Source organism: Vulpes vulpes, chromosome 12, assembly GCF_048418805.1.
Source record: "Vulpes vulpes isolate BD-2025 chromosome 12, VulVul3, whole genome shotgun sequence".
NCBI classification, from domain to species: Eukaryota; Metazoa; Chordata; class Mammalia; order Carnivora; family Canidae; genus Vulpes; species Vulpes vulpes.
In genome coordinates this window covers 9,088,735-9,110,375 of record NC_132791.1, presented here as the reverse complement: position 1 = coordinate 9,110,375, position 21,641 = coordinate 9,088,735, and the positions used below count along the sequence as shown (strand labels likewise).

Genomic DNA, 21,641 nt, shown 5'->3' with positions numbered 1-21,641 from the left:
TCAGTTCAGAAGAATAGGGTTTGGGGATGGGGAGGGTTCCACCGGAATAGTGAGTCCCATGGACTGAAGAAAGGAAAGAGAGTTCAGTGGGGCCTGCATCCTACTCAGCAGCAATAGGACAGAAACTTGAGTGGATCTGAGATGAAAAGGCCACCACAGAATCTGTCTATTTTGAAGATTGGGATTCCATGTGGCAAAGAGCTGTGATTCTGAAGGGCCCACAGAGGCTGAAGCAGTTCACACAGCCCAGTGATAAGCAGTATGGACAGAGGACAGTGATGGAAGTCCTGGCCAAGTCTGTGGCTCTTTAGCAAGACCCTGTGGGTCTTGCACAGTCTATGAGAATCTATGATAGGAAAAGCATTCAGTAGAGAAAGAAGGAGGGAAACAATTGAGGTTGTCCTTTCTGACAGCCCAGAGAGTGACGGGCCCTGCTGTTGAATTAATAACTGACCCAAAGAGAAATAAATATCATCTGTACACCTGAGATTGTAGATGGAGTCATATTTCATATATGTGTCTTCCATGGGTCAGTAGTGTCACTGAAATCCTTAAATCCCCGCAGGCTCTGACATATAAAAGAAAGAGCATCAGTCTTAAGAGTCAGTCTGAGACTTAGCTCTACCACTCCCAGAGTCTGAGATTTGGGGCAAATCATTCAGTCTCTCTGAAACTTTGTTTTGCTACCTATAAAGCTAGTTCCTCAGGTCATTGTGAAGATCAAATGAGGTAACACTTAGCAAAGAGCAAAACATAATTCATGCATAAGGTGCTATCGCTGAAACTTCGCTTTCTTACAGAACTTGTCCAGATGCTTTGTTTGGTCACTGGTCACTCATCACTCTGTTGTCCTGCTGGAGCACCTGACCCTCTTGCTCCTCTCTCCCCCACCCCCATGTCATTTCTAACTTGGTGCCAGGATAAGATCCAGAGTATGTCTTTCCTGACATTTCTGCTTACCCATTGTAATCAGTCAGGAGGAAGGTATTATCACTGCCATTCTCAAGTGCATAGGAGATTGGTGTTCCATAATTATTGATGTCAGAGGATTTCATCCAGAATGTGCAAGTTATAGCCCAGAGAGATGGAAGCACACCGTCTAGCATGACATAACCATAGGTACCCGAAACTTCAAAATCCAGGTTAAAACCTGAAGACTGGTCTGTAACAAATAAGAAAAGTGTGTAGACTATGGCACTTATGAGGCATTTCTTCAGTTGTCCAAGGTAAGCAGTAGATATGCAGTACTATTGTCAAAGAAGCCCATTTCAGTCAATATGATGATCTGAGATGCAGTTTCAACATTAAATATCTATATATTATTTACAAAATACATCACACATCCTTCTAAATAAAATAATCAGTGATATCTAAGATAGGGAAAGAATTCAGTAGGGCAAGGAAGCAGAGAAATAGGAAAAAGCTGGGAGGAGAGGTGGAATCAGGAAGTTAATAAAGATAGAAGACTCTAGGGCACGTCCATATGCTGATGGGATGACTTCACAGAGTGGGGTAATTGAGGCTGCAGGAGAAAAGGGGGTTAACTGCAAGAGCCACATTCCACTTCTACTCAGGGCCCTCATTCTTCCCTATTTCATGAGCAATTCAGCTCTGCCCCAGTCGTGCATACCCCATCAAGAAAATGAAAGTCCTACAGCTAAAGGTCACCAGCACCCTGAGAAAGCAGCTTAGCACTGGTTCTCAAACATGTCTTTGAACTCTGAGCTCCTAAATCAAGTGTCCTTTCTAAACATGTAGAAGATGAAGAGTTTTACTTAATTCAATTTTCTCCTCTGAGCTTCATTTCCCTCCACCTTTGCCATTAGGGTTAATAGGACCTAGTTTGCTGGATCGGTGTCAAGATTAAATAAGTATAAAATGCTTAGCATCATTTTTAGTATGTAGACAGGGCTTGAAACAGGCAAAAACTAACATTGTTATAATCTCATTATTTTTAGTATTGTTATTAATAATACTGAGCTCCTATATACCTGTTTCACACCTGCTGCCTGAAAATCCTGGCTGGCATTTACAACTGTATGAGTTTAATTCATCCACACAGGTGGCCTGATTTCTACATGGGTTAGACTGACATTCATTGATGTTTACTTCACAATGTGGCCCTGTGAAGCCTGCTGCACATTGGCACCTGCAAAGAAACAAAATATTATTAACACATAGAAGTGCATTCAAGGAAGTCTCCCATTTATGATGACAATGTCTCAAAGGACTTTGAAAACTGAAAGCTCACAGATGCAGAGAATAGACTGGTGCTTATTGGGGTCAGAGTGGGGTGGGAGAAATGGGTGAACTGGGGTTTTGTTTTGTTTTTAGTTTAGATGAATTGAGTAAACTACTCTGAAATGATGAAACATTTTCCACATCAAAACAGTGCTTTAAATATCAGTTACCTTTTTTTTAAAGTTCATTTAATTAAACCTATTTAAGATAATACATATCTGAAGTGTTGTAGCAGCAAAAATAGTGGTTCTGATCCGGATGAATTATTATTTACACACTGGGAGTTTCTTTCCCTGTAGAAGTGCTAGGAAAAAATATTAAAAATTCACATGCTGTTCCAAAGGCTTTATATATACTAAACCAGTCTTTATAATGAGGTAACACTGTCCTCATTCCCATTTTACAGATGAGTAAACTATGGCTCAGGTTAATCTGCCCAAGTCTCCTGGTCACTAAGCGGTGGAGTAGGATTTTAAACCCAATCAAAGTGCCTTGTTCTTAAACAGTATGCCATACAGTCTCTGTGGTATGCAACAAACCGTTTAAACCTATCAGAATGGAAAATGTATCAAATGTTGAGATCAAATGTTGACAAAGGTGTCATGAACTGGGAAATCTCACATAGTGAAGAGAATTACAATTTGGCAATGTCATATGAGATTGAGGGTTTGCATTCCCAGAGCCTGTATATCCATCTCTACTTATGTGCTCTCAGAAGCTACTCCCCAGGTGCAAAAGGACACAGGTAATGAACATTCATAAGAGCATTATTCTAAGTGTTTATGAAGAGGAGAGTGGGAAAATAAACTATGGTATGATCATGGACTACTGATCAGCAGTTAAAATAAATGAACTAGAGCCAAATGTATCAACCTTGACAACACATGATGTTGAGTGAAAACAAAACCCAAATTGCAAAAGGATGTATATAGTATAATACCAATTATGGAACATGTAAAAGTGTGCTATGCACTGTTTATGTAGTAATATATGAAGTCTGAATGAGAAAGATGTACACCAACTTCAGAAAAGTGGTTACTACTGAGGAAGAAGAGGAAAGTGTATGTGTGTTTGTGTGTGTGTGTGTGCGCACGTGTGCTGTATTGGATGAACTCTAAAAGGATCTTTAGAAGGTTTTTCTTTAAAGCAAAAGATGTGAATCAAATATGGCAAAATGCTAAGATTTGGTAATTACTGTGATGAGTGTGTGACCTTTACTGTTCTTGGTAATTTTCTGTATGTCTGAAATATATTTTTAATTAAAAAGGACCTGTGCAATACATGCTAATTAACATTGTCATTAGCATGTTTACGTTGGAATTGGGGTGGAGTCTTCGCTGAGTTCTCTGCATCTGATGATAAATCTATTTTGGCTAGAATTTCACTCATCTTTATCTGCCCATGTTGGACGTCATTCTAGCAATCCAATATCCTTGTCTACAAAGTAAGTTCACTTTGGTGACAACTCACAGTCCCTTTGAGTCAGGAGAGTTTACCTTCCCTTTTCCTCTAGTTAGGATTTAGGCAAATTTGGTATTCATCAATTGTTTTTGACTCTGGGTGGGGGGGAGGGCGGAATTTAGAACTCTTATTTCTCTGGAAATTTCTCACTGCCTATGGTTAGGCACTACAGGCCAGAAGAAGCAAAAAGCCTCTGAAAAGATGAAACAGTTATACTGCTGAGACTTCATTTCCATATCAAGAGTAAAAGTCTCATTGGCAGAATGGGTTGCCTATTTCTTCTGGATCATGCCCTGGCTATCTGTTGGGGGAACAGAATATTGAAGGAGGCTGAACCACACGAGGACTGGGAAATGGTGCAACTGGGGTGCTTTTTTTTCCCTTTTAAGTTTTATAAGCTTCCAGAGCCAGTGGCATGTTGAGGATAATAACGTTTCCTAAGATTCTGCAAGCAAGAACAGTCTGTCTTTTGTACTGCAGAAGCCACAGACCCTGCAAGGGGAACGGATGTAACGGAGTTAACTTGACAGTGATGAAGGAGAGTACTGATTTTTAAACTGTATTCTACTGGCACCCCAAGAGCTGCCTCAGGAAGACAAAGCATGTCTCCTCTACAAATCCTGCTGTTTTCAACCACAAAAGGTTAGTTTTTATTATTTCACTTGTTTACATTCGTATTAGATTTCTTATGAACCAAGGGTTACTAAACCAAAAAAAAAAAAAAAAAAAGCGTTTGAAAACCACAGATAGAGAATGTCAATTGGGACTGTAATAGAATGATGGCACAATTCCTTTTGACTTCAGCTAGTGCAAAAACTCCAGCTCAAATTTAAAAATGAGTTTTGTCTAGTGCTTCGGTGTTACTGTGTTTTCTTTCATCTTTTGTGACTTCCCAATGACAGAACAGTGGTTTCGCAATCTGGTCATGCATCAGAACCATTAGGGAACTTAAAACACATAGGTGGCCTATTTTAAAATTACAGACTGTACCCCAGACTTAGAGAATCAGAACCCCAGGTGGTGGGGAGCATCTATGGCAGCCTATCCTTGGACTAGAATTAGGGAGTGGCTGACTTGGGACTTAGAGTAATACTCCATAAAGGCTGCAGGATACTGAGTGGTTGAGAAAATAAAACTAGTGCGAAGAACCAGACCTAGGGCTTTACCTGAAGCTATTGGCACCATCTTTACAGGTAGCTCCATTTTTGCATGGTTGACTGAGACACTCATCCAGGTTTTTTTCACACCGGGTACCCAAAAATCCAGGAGGGCATTTGCACAAGAATCCTCCAACCTGATCTTCACAGACTGCATTATTTAAGCATGGGCTTGACTGGCATTCATTGACTTCTGTTTCACAGTGCAGGCCTGGGGATGGAGGAGGGTGAGAAAGAGCCCAAATGTTAACCCCCCTTGGGAAACTAGGATCCAGGTGTTGACCTCTTGGAGGATGTTGCTCCTCAAGGATTGGAATGGAAGCTGCAGAACTACTGGCCTCTCACACTGGTTTGAGATCCACTCTTGAGTGAGATTTGGCTTTTGTAAGTCAGTTTAGGATTGTGTTTTTGATAATCTGCTCTTTTGATCTTGGGTCTCTCTGAAACTAACATTTGCAACGGACATCTAACTGAGATGATGCTAAAAAATTAAACTAACAAATTTAGTTCAAAATTTTCCTCTCTTTCTTTGACCTTGTCTTTTTTCCTTCACTGGTCATTTTTGGGGAACTTTGTCTTTATATATATTTCTTCTTATATATATTTATGTCATATTGTTTAGCATCTATTTGCAATATTATCCTAAATGATTTATTTCCAGTGCCTTCTTGAATGTTAATCTTAGCACATAAACTCTTGTCTTCTCTATATCTCCTTCTCTTTCTGTGTCTCCCTTGTCTCTCTCTCCTCTCCCCCGCCCCCACACACACTCTTTTTTCTAACCTGTTTGAGAGTAACTGCACCCCTAATGCCCTTTGACCCCAAAATCCTTTAGTGTGCATTTCCTCAAAAATAAGGACTTTCTCTGGATAATCACAGCACAGTTACAAAATCAGAAAATGAACAGTAACATAATATGATGCTTAAAAATGTAGTAATTTTTGGTGCCTTGCAGAACATTAAGACAATGTAGGAAGAATGGAAACATCTTACCAGTGTATCCTTTCACACAGGTGCAGTGATAGCCAGCCAAGCCATCAGTGCAGGTTCCCTTATTTAAACAAGGACTGGAGTTACACTCATTTATATTTTCTTCACATAGTTGACCTGCAAAAAAATCACAGAATATGTTAGCTGGAGAAAACTTGAAAGGAATTTAAGACTAATAATTTTCAAGCAACCTGTTCAGGTGTAAGAACAGGATAATCATATAACATGGTTAATATGTTTGTGAAAAACTTTGCTCTTTGCCAAATACACTGAAATGTTTTCTTCCATTCTATTTATTGCAAACATTTTCTAGCAAGAAATCTGACATTTTCAACATACAATGAAAAATGATAACCATGGATATCTAGCTTTTCTTTTAGTGAGTATAAGTGTTATCTATCTTAAAAATTTTATAGTATTTGCTAGTCATTTACCTCTTTGCTGAATTTATTCCTTGAGTTCTTAAACACGACTTGTTTATCAACTAGTTGCAGGTTTGTAGCCTTATAAAACATATTCCCAATAACCCCACACCCAGCCCCTGGCAACTATCATTCTACTCTCCATTTGTATGGCTTTGGCTTTCTTAGATTCCACATATAAGTGAGATCATAAGTATGTCTTTCTCTGTCTGACTTATCTCACTTAGCATATGCCCCCAATTTTTATCCATGTTGTTGCAAATGGCAGGATTTCCTTCTTTTTATGGCTGAGTAATATTCTAATATGTATAGCTCAATCATATTCTCTTTATCTTGAGAATACACTTAAGCTTGCTTCCATATCTTGGCTACGGTGAACAGTGCTACAATGAACAAAACTTCCAGATAATGATTTCATTTCCTGGGGATAGATACCCAGTCGTGGAATTGCTGGCTCATGTAGTAGTTCTATTTTTAATTTTTTGAGGAGCTTCCATACTGTTTTCCATAGTGGTTGTAACAACTGACATTCCCACCAACAGTATACAACAAGGGTTCCCATTTCTCCATGTCCTCACCAAGATTGTTATCTCTTGTCTCTTGATAACAGCCATTTGAACAGGTGTGACATGATATCTCATTGTGGTTTTGATTTCCAGCAATGAAATTTTAAGGATTCCAAGGTTTATATTATAAAAACAAGAAACTTTCCTCTTACCTGTGTAACCAGATGGGCATTCACAAATGAATTCCCCAACTAGGTCTTTACAAATTCCATTGTTGAAGCATGGCAGTGAGCTGCATTCATCAATGTCTATTTCACACTTTAAGCCTAAAATGCAAACCAAATACTGAAGGACAATCAAAGAGTGGGATCAATAAAAACAGAACCATGATCATTTAAAGGTAATGATCTCAATAATTGAATTTATAGGGAGTGGTGGGGGTGAAGGAAAGGGAAATATTCCTTGAGTGCTACTGTCTAGTTAAGCATTTAATAAAATTATTGCCTCTTTCTAGAGATTCAAGATATCTTGGGGTACCTAGGTGGTGCAGTAAGTTAGGCATCTGACTCTTGGTTTCACCTTGACTCTTGGTTTGGGTTTAGGTAGTGATCTCATGGTCATGAGATTAAGCCCTGTGTCAGGATCCGTGTTCAGTGTGGAGTCTGCTTGGTTTTCTCTCTCCCTCTCCCTCTGACCCTCCTCTCTGCTCTCTCTCTCAAATAAATAAATAATTAAAAAAAAGATATCCTTATAAGGAGGGGCTTCTGGGTGGCTCAGTAGGTTGGGTGTCTGACTCTTGGTTTCAGCTCAGGTCATGCTCTCAAGGTCCTGAGATCTTGGGGCTTCATGCTCAGCCCAGAGCCTGCTTTTCCCTCTCCTTCCCTCTCAGCCCTTCCCCCCTTACTTTCTCTCTCTCTCAAATAAATTAATAAATGAAATATTTTTTAAAGGATATCCTTATAAGAATACATAAAAGATAGCAGAAAATCCCAAGTTAGAAGTTGGTGGTAGGTAGTGCTGGGGGAAGACTTGGGAGCATAAAATTAATTTAACTCCAAAGTGCAAAGTATAGAGTCATATATACTTGCTACCAAGCTGAGGAGTAGGGGTAGGGCTAAGTCCTGCCAGATATCAGCTCATATGCCAGGTGTCCTAGAGTGCAGACATATTTTCTGAGAGGGTGCACACAAGCTATCTGTGGGTTAGCTCTGCCAGAAACCCATGTTCTTCCTCTACACCAGGGGGTCTCCAAGTGTGGCCCCTGGACCAACAGCATCAGCAATTACCTGGGAATGTAATAGAAATGCAAATTATGAAAACTTCTTTAGAGCTACTGAATGAGAAATTCTGGGTTCAGGTCTAGCACTCTGTGTTTTAAGAAGCCCTCCCAACGATTCTGATGCACATCAAAATTTGAGAACCACTGTCCAAATTATGCCCTTTCTTAATCACCACTTGCTTATAAAATTCTGGGACAAGATCCATTATTTCTTATGGAATGTTGGGACAAAATCTTTTATAAAAATCGAGACACACATACACATATAAATGGAATGAAATAAGTGGAATGCCAATATTCTTGATAGCCCTGGGCTACATTCTGTTTTCCAATTTTCCTTTTGCTCATTTTGTGGTAAATTCTTTTATTTTAATTTTGTGGTGAATTCTTTTATTTTAATAACATCTTTCTCATTGAAATGACATTTCACGTTGGCTGTACAAAAGTCAGAAAAAATGCAAAAACTGCATTTCTCAGAGAAAATAGTGAATTAGTTGAAATAAATTGCAGTTTTCAGATATAGTTAATTTCCCCCTCAAAAACTATATTTCTGAACTGAACTGGAATGTGAATTACACTACAAGAAGATATAATCGTTATATAATTTCTACATAATCAAGTTCAAAGCCATATTGTTTTTCCAAGAACAACTTCCAGAAAGATAGAAACAAAGCAACAAATCATAGCCATTCATAAGAATTTCCATAAATGTAAAGCCAATGAGAGAAACTGGAGTTTGTTTAAAAATATTTGTGCTGGACAATCTGTTCTATGTTGGGTATCATATTATACATTTGTTTTAGTATGGAACCTTGGTCATGGCTCTGAAACTGTATTCCTCTTTAAATTGTGAGTTATGATATGACTTTTCATAGAAAAGATGATTCTTTGTTCTTCCTTCAAAATGTGCAAGGAGAACTGCCATTTGTAAGATATGTATACTTTTTTTCACCTTGGTTTATCTTGTTCAACCAAATTTTTTTGCACTGATATAGCCCAATGTATTTATCTTATAGGGTTAATTTTTAGAGTTCCATAGTTTGATATGCAAATTACAATGATTTCATCTGAAAAACATACTAAAATTTTCATTTCTCTGTTACCTGTATATCCAGATGGACAGAGACAAACATAACCACGCCCAAGCTGTTGGCAGGTTCCACTATTGTGGCAGGGATTTAAGAAACATTCATGGAAAACCTACCAATGGCAAAAAAAGAAATCTATCAGAGACAAAACACTCCAATCATTTCGAAGTAATTCTGACCAGGAGTTTGAAGGTTTGCAGGATTAGACAGGTGGTCCCTGTTTCCAGGTGAGTTCACTCAAGCTAGCTGGCCCACTGCCTGCATCATGTAGGTGCCTGCCATATATGAACACATATGACATATTCTTGAGTGATGATTTTAAGTGTTTCTAAAGGCTGGATGCATGCTAGAAACCATTTGGGATGCTTTAAAAGTATAAAGGATAGGGCCCCAACCCAGACGAGCTAAATCAGAATCTCTGGGGGTGTGATCTGTGCATTATTATATTTTAAAGTTGGCCAGTGGTTTCTAATATGTCTCCAGGGTTGATAGTCACTACTCTAGCAATTCTTACAAATGTCTGTGTCTGCTAGGCTCAGTTTCAAATATGACTTTCAAAGCCCTTACAAGTTGTATGTTTGGACGAGACTATAGGAAGTTGAAATAAAAAATACAACCTTATTATCCCTCTTAAAAATACTTAAAGCCAAAGAATTTATCATGACATTGAGCAAAGTCCATTCAGAGTAATGGCTGAATCTACCAAAATAACTGGTAATCTTCACTAGTCTTTCTTTTTTTTTTTAAAGAAAACAGTTTAGTTATGTTCATGAATTATGTTTCTTAATTTTTAAAAACCCATACATTATTCTAATAAATGATCTTTTATCTTTTTCTGACAAAAACTTAAATGAACATTGTTGATTAACTCTTCCTGCTAATCAGAAAAGGCCTTTGGCTAAACCAGAGGCCTCTTACTCAGATGATAGGTTATGCTTGACGTAAGTGTTAATTACTAATGAATTTAAAGGCTCCCCACATTTACACATTCTCTGTGCCAGACATTGCTGGGAAAAATTCCCAATTTTTGATAGTTAGAACTTTTCTAACGCTGCATTTTTGGGTAGTTCTTATTGGAAGTCACAAGTAAATACTATTGTTCATTGATAATGATCCTGAGACTTGATTACTTAAGGTTCCAACTTTGGTAGTATTCCTCTGTGTAATGTGTAATGACAAAGTGTTTTCCAAACATTCCACTGGAGATGATTCTGTAAGTATAAAAGGGACTTGCCTGACTGCTGGTTTCATACTTCTTTTTGATATGTCCAGGAGAAGCACGGGGCACTACACTTTCCTCTGCTGCTGAGAATGTTGAACTGAAACCTAATAAGATTAATAAGAAAACATTAGAAAACCCTCTTAGTGTGTGGTAGATATTGCCCATACAGAGACTCTGCCTAAATACTATGATCAATATTCCAGTCTCAGAGCTGGTAAAGTCACATGTATTCTGTTTTACTAGTAGTAAAAATAGAGAGTGTATAGATGGATGGGGTCTATCATTAAATTTTAGACTCTTAGAAAGAAATTGGGAAGCTGTCAAGTTCAGAGTTCCCAAAGTAAGAATCTTTGAGTCATAAAGGCCTCAAAAGACCAGACACCCAAATCCCCTGAAAACAGGAATATTGAGAATCGAGACTATCACAAACACAAATCTCCAACACTCAGGATTAGGTAAGAAATAAAGTATATCTTCTTACTGGAGCAATCTGTGATAGATCTTGTACCACTGGTGGCTGTAGTTCCATAAAAGGGACAAGATAAGCAGAAGGACTTCCCTGGATCGGGTTGGTAGTAGTCTTTAGGACATGGATGACAAGGCATCAATCCAGAACGAGAGAATTCTCCTACTGGACAAGGTACTGCAAAGGTAAAAACAAATTGTTTGTGAGTTCGGAACAATGTACTCTACTTTTGAAAGAAGTGCATTGATTCTCGGTTGTAAGAAACTACTGAATTGCTAATATAATCTCTTGCGCATATTTTATACCTATACTATTTTATCACCCAGAGAAATATTTTGTTGTTTCTTTCTTCTTACACAAAACACCTTTAACTCAATAAAAATCTGAATTGACCATGTAATATTGTATTCTGATTTTTCCACTTTATATCCAAAGCATTTCCCAGATCGTTAAATAACATGGTGTCTAATAAAAAAAATATTGCATGCCATTGACAGACCATAATTGAGCTAACATTTCCTCTACTATTAGACGTTTAGGTTGTTTCTATTTGTAGGCTATTATAAATAATGGTGACATGAAATTTTCTGCATAAACCTTGTATATAGCTCTGATTGTTTCCTAGGGATAATAGTTGAATTTGAACAGCAGAACTTGAGTAGTTGAATCTATAGATCTAAAGATAATGGAAATTTTATTTTATTTTTTTAAGATTTTATTTATTTATTCACGAGAAACACAGAAAGAGAGAGAGAGGGAGGCAGAGACACAGGCAGAGGGAGAAGCAGGCTCCATGCAGGGAGCCTGACGTGGGACTCGATCCCGGGTCTCCAGGATCAGGCCTGGAGCTGAAGGCAGGCACTAAACCGCTGAGCCACCTGGGCTGCCCAATAATGGAAAATTTAAAGCTATTAATATATAATGTCAAATCTGCAAGAAAAAATAGTTCTAACTTCCAGCCCCATTATTAATGTATGGAATTCCTCTTGCTTCATACTCCTCATCACTGATAATGATCATTTAAACATTTTTTTCCAATTTGAAAGTGAAAATGGAATTGCACTGTTATTTCAATTTGCATTTCAATGATAAATTAAGGGTCTTTTTCATGTTTATCAGAAATTTTTATTTCTTCTGTGTAGCCGTCCCTTCTGCAGAAGAGGGCTTTTCTTTTTTTTTTTTTGAACTTTCAAACCTTTTAATGTCATTTTGTGTTAAATGTGCTTTTTATAAACAACATCCCGTTGAATACTATCATTTAACGAAATCTGAAATTCTCTTGCTAATAGTTGGTGGAATATTAACTAGATAAGAAACAGCTTTGAACATAATATGAACCTGCATTTTCTTCAGTAAATTTTGGCTGCATCTACCAGAGGGACACTGGGGCAAACCAGTCATGACTAAATCTTTAGGTTGGGATTTTAGCTTGTGATCCAAAGATGAAGTAAGTCAGGCGGAGCATGTTTTTTATTTGCATGAACTGGGGTCATCCGCAGGAGGCCTTAAACCATTACAAACTGAGAAAATCACTAAAACTATTAAGACTTGTCTTTTACATTTAAATATAGAAGATAGAACACAAGGAAGTAGCTATCTGGGAATCTCTGCACATTTATCACGCAGACTTTGGATTTTGTTAATAAAAATTAGTACAGCAGAAATAATTAGCAATATGGTTGAAAAATTTAGAAACGCACTCAACTCCAGGGAGCAGGATACTCCAAGTAATGTCATGTCTTTTTTTTTTAACATGACAATAAACATTAAATAAACAATAAAGCATTTGTGGTAATCTCAAGATGTTTAGATCAAAGTTTTTAAGAAAAACAGCCAGCCACATCTTTTGCAAAATTGCTCTTTTACATACCCACTGACAAAAAGTCAGGAATCAAATTAAGAGATGGAAGATATCAATAGATATTAATGCTTATTTAGAAAAACTTATTTCTTCCAGCTACATTTGTTATCTTAAAACTTTATAAGTATCTTGGTGAAATAAGGTACTTGTTATACCTGTGATAAACAAGGTACTTGTTATAACAAAAATATTTGTTATATTAAAACTTTTTAAGCATTTAAAAAATATTTTATTTATTTGAAAGAGAGAGTGAGCACAAGCAGAGGAAGAGAGGGAAGCAGACTCCCTGCTGAACAAGGAGCCCGACAACGTGTGGCTTGATCCCAGGACCTCGAGATCATGACCTGAGTGGAAGGCAGACACTTAACGGATTGAGCCACTCAGACACCCCCAAAACTGTAAACTATAAGTATCTTTGCTTCACCAAGAATAAATTAGTCTATTCTTTGTTGCTAGACCTCAGAGTTCCAGACAGGGCTTTGCACAAACATATTACAAAGCTGCTGAGCTTAAAATGGGTTTTCTGAATCTCAAGTTTCAAAAAAATGACTACCTATTTGGAAAAGGTAATTAGCTCCAGATAGCTAATTAAAGGAGTTAATTAGAAGCACAGATCTTCTACTGGCAAAGGTATGAAACTTCTGTTTGAGAGAATATCTATGAGTGTGTATGATAAGATAAAAATGTAAATTCTGTCAGTGAAACCAAGATCTATGATGAATTTTGCACCATTTTTTTCAGCACAACCTTATCCTCAAAAAGAAAAAGACAATGCCCCAGAAACTGACAGAATGTCAAAAATTATACTAATATGTAATAATAAAATCTTGATTAAAAATCAGAAAGTCCATTAGAGAACATACTGTTGTGATGTCTATATTTTGTCTTTTGATATAGAAAATATAAATTTTCATGTAAAAATTAGTTTATCTTACATGTCAAAGGCAGATGGTTGTCATCAGAAATATACTTTCTAGGGGTGGACAATCAGTACTTAATGTATTCTTAATGTATTATTTATGTACACATATAGTAAATATATGTATGCAGTAAATATACAAATGTACATATAGTGTATATAAGTGTAAATATAACACACATGCATAATAACGGCATTATCTGTAGTATATAATACAGCATTAAGTACACACACATGCACATATACAGAGGGAGTTCCTGATGGTCTAATTTCCTAAGAAGAGAGAGGAGAAAGTTTCATTTTGAATCTTGGCCAAACTGTGGTTTCTGAGTCAAGAAAAATGGGACAAAATCCTTTTGACCTCTCATATTGGATAGAGAGAGAGAAAGAGAAAATCTAAGTATGCCAAAAGTGATATTAAAATAGAATTAAAAAGAGTGCCTTGAAATGACTGGGAAAATGTAATCTCACACGTCTGTTCCCCGATGGTGTTAAGGGTAACACATACAGCCCTGGAGTCAAGTGAATTTTGCCTTTTAAATGGGTTTCCTAAGACAAATTCAAAAGTCCTAAGCCTCCTTTTAACTTTGTCCTATAGGCTAAGGGTAAGAAATATCATCCTGGCTCAGCAATAATCTTTCTTTTTTTATAGGACCATATGGAAACAACACCATCATCAAAAAAAAAAAAAAAAAAAAAAAAAAAAGAAAAGAAAAGAAAAGAAAAGAAAAAGAAAAAAGATAAAAAATCATTTGCAAGACTTATTCCTCAGATAAAAGTCATTTTTAAAAAATGAAAGATTTCAAGAGTCCCTGGGTGGCACAGTCGATTAAGCATCTGACTCTTGATTTTGGCTCAGGTCATGGTCTCAGGGTCATGATCTCAGGGTTGTGGGATCAAGCCCCACATCAGGCTCCATGCTCAGCAGGGAGTCTGCTTAGGGATTCTCTTTCTCCCTCTACCCTTCCCCCATCTCTCTAAAAAAATAAATCAATTAAATTTTAAAAAAAGAAAAATTTCAGACTCTTGAGTTTGTAACCATGAACCTATGGATATTTAATATCCTAAGTAGTGATAAAAACGAAATACATGGAAAATATATTACTTTAATATAGGAATATGCTTAAATATAATAGCTGTGATTATATTTTAAGTTCAACATGCTAAAGAATGCAAAAAGTGATACTTCAGTAAAAAGTGAAATAAACCGTAAACATACACATAAAAATAAATCACTACAGAAAGAAAAAAAATAAAGAAGGAAGGAAGGAAGGAAGAAGTTTAAAACTAAGAAAAATATATATGGGGGGCTGTTTTAGAAATACACGTGTAAGTTTAAAGTAAAATGGTATTTATTTAACACCACAGGACAGAGTGCTGAGTGCTGCTGTTCCCAACTCACTCATGACAAGCAAATGTGGTTAAACTTGTGCTGGGAATATATTAGGAGAAATACAACAGTTACCAGAAATCTAGAGACTTTCTGGGAATTATAATTACTTAATTGGAATAATTGGTATTAAACCAACCTCAAGGCTTCACTGGAAAGCTAAAGGGAAAAAACATCAAATATGAATTGGTTTTACTGTAAAAATCCTAGTTACTTTTGTGGTTGGAGGGAGAGAAAGAGAAAGATTTTTTCACTGCAGACTTTCTTCCAAAATTCATTTGTATATTGACAAAATAAAAGAGTCTCTAGTAGATCTATTTCAACCATAATGTGGGGCCTTATTTGCCTTTTAATAATAATAAAAAAAACCCCTCAAAGCTGGTATTACACAACAGACATGGTTTATGAGTTGCAACCAGGTCCTGGTTAAATTCTCTTCTCTTTAGTGAAACATCAGGTTGATGACTACTGCTTGCCCGATTCCTCAGGTCTAAGAGACTTTATCTACTGTGATCCTAATATGTTGAGATAATTTAAACAGGTGGAGTATGTAAAAATCTGTAAGCATAGTATGCTCCTCGTTTTCTCTCTGCTACACTAACTTTGAGGACTACATCTCCCAAAATGCAATGTACTCCCCTCTCCCCACAACAAAAATGTCCTATACAGTTGTTTTCTGGGAATTTGTTTCTAACTATATGCAGAGGTATATATGCCTGGGGTACAGTGAGGCCGTGTATATGTGTGTATGTGTGTGTGTGTGTGTGTGTGTGTGTGTGTGTATGTGTGTCTTAGGAGAAATGGAGAGCTAACAGATTGGTTTCTTAAAAACATCACTATTCAATAGGGGAACAGTTTTTAAGTTTTCAGATGGCCATAGGTAGACCTTAGATTTTTTAATAAGGGTGTAGTGAAAGAGGAAGATACGTAATTTTTTAAAAAGTCATGTTTCAGCCACCATGTTTGTTCTCTTCTCAGTGATGTAGCAGAGGTAGGCCAAGAACTTTTTATTTTTAGTCAAGTTCCATTGACTTTGCAGAGTATGTGGAGTTTGGAGTTCCTGGCAGCAGAATGACCTTGACTCTTAGTCCCAGTTTCATGGCCATTTTAAGTTTTCATCTTTTTGTTTTGTTGACACCTTCTAGCACCTTTACCATGCTGGAAAACTGTACTTGGTAGGGATGTTAGAAATATTTGAAAATTGGAACTCTAATCTTTTCATTTCCATTGTGATTTGTACCAAATGGTCCCTGGACCAAGTAGGAGCAGCATCTCTTCTGAACTACTTAGAAATACAAATTCTCAGGCCCCACATCAGAACTGCTGACTTAGAAATTCTAGGGGGTGGGGCCTGGCAATCTGTGTTTTTAAGCCCTTGATGCTGACCTTTGAGATCCAAAACTAGTCATACTCAACTTTTCCTGTTACTTTAGAATCACTGGGGTGGGGAACCTTAAAAAGAAAACCAGACCAGTTAACTCAGAATATCTGGGAGTGGAGATCGGCCTTCAGTATTTTAAAAATGCTGATGTCAATGTGCAGATGATTCCAAAGTACAGCCAGAGTGGATAACCACTCACAAAAACCTCCAAACTGTAGGAAATGAAATATCGTAATTCATAAAGTGTCTTTTTAGAGTTTCAAGGGACATGAGACAGGACCTCACTTTAGAAAGGAGGAGACTCAGTTCCTAGATGAGAAGTATTCCTAGCATATAATGAAGCCATATGTTTATTTATTAATGTTGAATACTAGGACCAAGTCTTGTACTTTTTGTGTGTTCCTAAAGGCACTAGCATAGTGTTTATATTGAGGGTGTTTATACTTAAGTATTTACTGGCTGAATACATGGAAACTTTCCATGAAGATACAGTTATTTACATTCTTTGCATAGAGTAGACATATGGTTTTGCTGAAAATATTCCACTCCGCCATGCATAGAACCTATTAGGTTTGAAGAAGTATCAGTGTCTAAGGCTTTGATAACCTCCACAAGCAGAAATGTCCACGGCTCCTCTTTTCACAGATGAAGTGTTTTCTGGACATGAGAGGCAGCTCTGGGAACCAAATGCTGGCTGATAACTGCCCAGAGGACACGATTCACACGTTTCAAGCCCATTTGATGAGTAGGTGCCTGGTTTGCACTTAGCTGAAAAGAAAAATGTAATATGGTTAAGAATGATGCCATTAAGCTATACAAAACTCGCACTGGATAAGATAGGGTTTTCTGTAATTCAATTATTCAGGACACAATGAGCGACACAAAGAATTCCACACATATAGATTGTATTTTAGATCGCCCTATGCTTTCCTGTACTAATAACATTTAGGCTGATTTCCATTTACTTTCTTTATTACCAGTTGCTTTCTTTACTCCAGTTGCTTTCTTTATCACACAGAAAATGCTAATAAATGAGGATTTTTTTTTAAGATTTTATTTGAGAGAGAGAGATAGCAAGAGGGAGCATGAGCAGGGGTAAGGGGAGAGGGAAAAGCAGGCTCCTGGGAGCCCAATGTAGGGCTCGATCCCAGGACCCAGGGATCATGAATTGAGCCGAAGGCAGATGCTTCACTGACTGAGCCACCCAGGTGCCCACCAATAAATGGTTTTTAAGGAGCTTAGAAATCTCATCTCAGAAAGTACAGTCAAAAGAACAAGTTATACACAGGAAAACTTGTTCTTGTATAAGTTCCCAGCTCGTATACTATTCTCTGGAGCGAGAGAAACCAAACCTCAAACTGGGCTAGAGCCTCATAAGTTTTGTTGCTCTAACAATTGGCCCTCTCCTGTCCTCCTTCTACCTACAGACCCCATCTGAGGGCTGGTGGAGTAGAAAGTAAAAGTAGTCTTAGCATGAGGCCCAGGGATTTTAAGCAACTTTCTAGGATTCATAGTGGTGGTTTTGTGGGAGAGCAGGACTAGGGCCAGAATCCTCAATCCCCAGTACGCTACCCTTTCCTTCCACCCCTGTTCTCCCCTGCAAATGATTCTCATTTGCAGCATTGCTAACATTTCAGTGCACTTTTAATCACTTAGCACAGTTCCCAAGTTTATATTTGTCATTAAGCAGTCATACCTGCATTTGTAACAACAGCAAGGGGCACAGTTCTGAAATTCCTTCTTTTAGGTGCATCTCTCTTTTTTTTTTTAAGTTTGTTTGGTTTTTGTTTGTTTATTAAAGTCATCTCTACACCCTTTTTGGGGTTTGAACTCATGACGCCGAGATGAAGAGTCACATGCTCTACTGACTGAGCCAGCCAGGCACCCCTCAGGTGCATCTTATTGTGACCTTAATCACGAAAGAAAATGTTTCCATCAGAAATGTTTATTCGGAGAAGGACAATCATCATATGGTTTCACTTACATAGGGAATATAAGAAATAGTGAAAAGAATTATAAGGGAAAGGAGGGGAACTGAGTGGGAAAAATCAGAGATGGAGAGAAAACATGAGAGACTCCTAACTCTGGGAAATGAACAAGGAGTAGTGGAAGGGGAGGTGGGTGGGGAGATGGGGTAGCTGGGTGATGGGCACTGAGGAGGGCACTTGATGGGATGAGCACTGGGTGTTATATGTTGGCAAATCTAATTTCAATTAAAAAATAAGAAAAAATAAAAATAAAAAATAAGAAAAAATAAAAATAAAAAAATAAAAATGACAATAAAATGTTTTTGAAAACATTGAGTATTTTAGTAGCAAGAATACATGCATATGTACCTATGGTTATTAATTTCCAAGTAAATGGAGAGTTGATCTCATTGTATCAAGTATTATTCTAAGATAAAGCAAGTTTCTAATTGCTAAGTGTTATGAAAGTCCTTTCCACCAATTAATTTAAATCCAGTAAAAAAAAAAAAATCTGAGTTAACTGATAAATGTGGATTAGAACTAAGGCACACGGGTGGCACTGTGAGTTAAGCGTCTGACTCGTGATTTCTGCTCAGGACATGATCTCTGGGTCATGGGATCGAGCCCTGCATCAGGCTCTGCACTCAGCATGGAGTCTGCTTGAGATTCTCTCTCTCCCTCTGCCCCTCCTGCTTATGCGTGCTCTCTCTCTCTCTCCCTCTCTAAAATAAATACATAAATCTTTTTTTAAAATGTGGATTAGAATTATGGACAGTGGAGTCTCACTTAGAGCAGCAGAATATTCTGAAGGGAAAAAAAACAGACTTCTTTAAAGTGAGAGAAACTTTAAGATACTAATTTAAAGTTAAAAGAAAAAAATAATAAGTGAACGAAATTGCTTGCAGTAATGCTCTTATTTCATCCTCTTTGCCACTTAGACTTCGTAACTGAAGATAAAATTCAGGCTTCTGGTCAACCTGTGCATTGAGCCATTACCTTTGCATTCTGAGCTGCTTCTTGAATGAAGATACTCGGTGTAAGTCCCAGCTGGACAGAGTTTGCACTCGAGTTGTCCTTCTTCATCTTGATAGTATCCGATCAAGCAGCTTTCACAGGCGGAATGCTCCAGAGAATAATAGGTTCCCAAAGGGCAATTGACTGAAAAGAAAACAAACAGGAGACATAGTAAGCTGTAGAACTGGAACACATTTGGGTTCCTTTATCCTAAGGCATGAAAATAATAAAGCATGCTTCCAAGTACTATTGTTTATGCATTAAATCTTACTGTCAGGGGTTTACTCACAAGATAAACCTTCCAGAAATGTATTCCTAGAAAACCAACAGTAGATTTTTTTTAAGAAAATGCAAATTCTTATCGACCAAGCTTAGGGCTTGTGTGATAGGAGCTTTAAAGTGTGGGTTAAACCAGATCATCCTGGGAAACACACAGCTAACAAAGGAAAGGCTGCTGTAAGGAAAGAATAAAACAGTGAACATTTAGGTTAATTTGAAGCTTCAAGATATGAAAACCCCTTTCTTAGCTGTTCTTCTGAATGGTTCCCCTTATGAAAGTGACAGCTTGTCTATTACGGCATCATTTCTAGAAACAAAACCAGGCAAAGGTTGTGGGACTAAGCCAGGTGAGTTAAGCAGACTCTTGTCTCTGTTTACAGGAATTCCTGTCCAGTGAAGGCAAGTCTGAGACATCCTCAGACTCCAGGATCCCGAGGAAACAGGCCAATTTTAGGACCTCCCTTCCTTGGAGGTTTTGGTCTACTACTTGGCAGGCTCGAAGTGACTCAGGATTTCTGAGACCAGAGTGGAATGCTAACCCCACGAAAAGGCTGCTAGCAAAGTTAGTATTTGTAAAGAGAGGATACTTGAAATTAGCACCCAGATGATTCTGATGATAATGTGTATAAGAATTACCTGGGACCTTACTAAAAATTCAGATTCCAAGGCTCTGTCCCCAAAGTGCCACATATATTAGTTCTGAGATGGGGCCTGAGTCAAGATGCATTTTGATAAGCACTTCAGGTGATGCTGACACAGGTGGTTTGAAGACCATACCGAGAAATGCAGAACACTGACCAAGGTGATTTCTAATTTTTACTCACAAGGTAGGGAGGAAACACGAACTGGTTCAGAACGACCATTTCAATGTGCTTTCATTGGGCTGAACTTATCACCCAACTGAGCTCTGGGAAAAACAGTAAGAACTGTTGAGGAAGGATTTCCTGAACAGGAGGCAAGATCCCACGCCTACAGAGAGGTTAACGCCAGGCTCATGTCATCTGGTTCAGCTGAGTGTTCAGAGTTTGGGGAGAGGAATCTTCCCTATCTATAAGCAATGACATATTTAGGAAACAGGCTGGAAGTGATCCAGATTGTGGTAGTCTGGGTTAAAAGGTAAAGGGCTGTGTGTAAGGAGGATAAAGAGTGGCTGCTTAATGGTTATTGGGGTGGGGCTCCTTTGGAGGTGATGAAAATGTCTTGGTAGCGGTGATGGCTGAACAACACTGTATCATGAATGCGCTAAATACCACTGATCGGTACACTTTAAAAGGGTTGATTTTATGCTGGTGAATTTGGCAGTGGCTACTCAGGTGGAAATCTTAGCTATAGCACTTACTGTCTTAATGGGTAACTCCCTAGCCTCTCTGACTTCATTTTGCCATCTGTAAAATGGGCTTAATTGTAAAAGCACTTCATGGAGTTGCTAAAACAATTAAACACGGGAGATGCTCAGCCAGCCTATGGAAGTGGTCAAAACTTAGTCGTTATTTTTATTGGAGATGCTGCTAGAAGTTGGGAGCTCTAGAGATCTATAAGGAAAACTAAGATCTGAGTCCCTTACCTGAGATAGTTTTCTTGTCCTGAATAATTGGTGGTTACTTAGAGGCCTGAGACAAAATAATAAGAACAAAAACCACACAACAATTGCAAAATGTTTCATTTCCATACCCCTGGAGAGTTGCAAAGAGGCTCTACTCATCTCACTTGACCCACTATGAGCCAGATATTTTTTTATTGCAGGGAAAAGTCTTACCACACATACGCCCTCTCAGCACCGAGCCTGGTCTGCAGAAAAGGAAAGCCTTTTCTGTCTCTAACGAATTGCTGTCGGCTACAAGCATCTCAGATGCAAGCTGAAAGGAATACATGGGCTCCTGACTGAGGGTCCTTTTCAGTTGATTTGTAATGGTTTCCAAAGTCTTAATGAGTCGCTGTTGATTTTCCAGTTCAAGGGTATCATTCCTTTCATCGGGTAATGGCACACTAGCTGAGATA

The 21,641-nt window shown here is 37.9% G+C and overlaps 1 protein-coding gene across 4 annotated transcripts in view; it reads right to left on the bottom strand.

Moving 5' to 3' along the window:
- Positions 1-21,641, bottom strand: part of SVEP1 (sushi, von Willebrand factor type A, EGF and pentraxin domain containing 1) — a 182,730-nt gene that overhangs the window by 66,813 nt on the left and 94,276 nt on the right. For 2 of the 4 annotated variants that reach the window (XM_072727713.1, XM_072727711.1), the window contains exons 16-27: positions 21,400-21,633; positions 19,347-19,508; positions 18,080-18,292; positions 16,990-17,151; positions 10,848-11,009; positions 10,379-10,470; positions 9,160-9,256; positions 6,990-7,103; positions 5,853-5,966; positions 4,869-5,070; positions 1,992-2,149; positions 961-1,162 (exon numbers count right to left, since the gene is read on the bottom strand). In XM_072727713.1, coding sequence (XP_072583814.1) covers positions 961-1,162; positions 1,992-2,149; positions 4,869-5,070; positions 5,853-5,966; positions 6,990-7,103; positions 9,160-9,256; positions 10,379-10,470; positions 10,848-11,009; positions 16,990-17,151; positions 18,080-18,292; positions 19,347-19,508; positions 21,400-21,633 — 1,912 coding nt within the window. The remainder of the gene's footprint in view (positions 1-960; positions 1,163-1,991; positions 2,150-4,868; positions 5,071-5,852; positions 5,967-6,989; positions 7,104-9,159; positions 9,257-10,378; positions 10,471-10,847; positions 11,010-16,989; positions 17,152-18,079; positions 18,293-19,346; positions 19,509-21,399; positions 21,634-21,641) is intronic. The other 2 variants (XM_026002685.2, XM_072727712.1) reach the window with 1 other exon arrangement.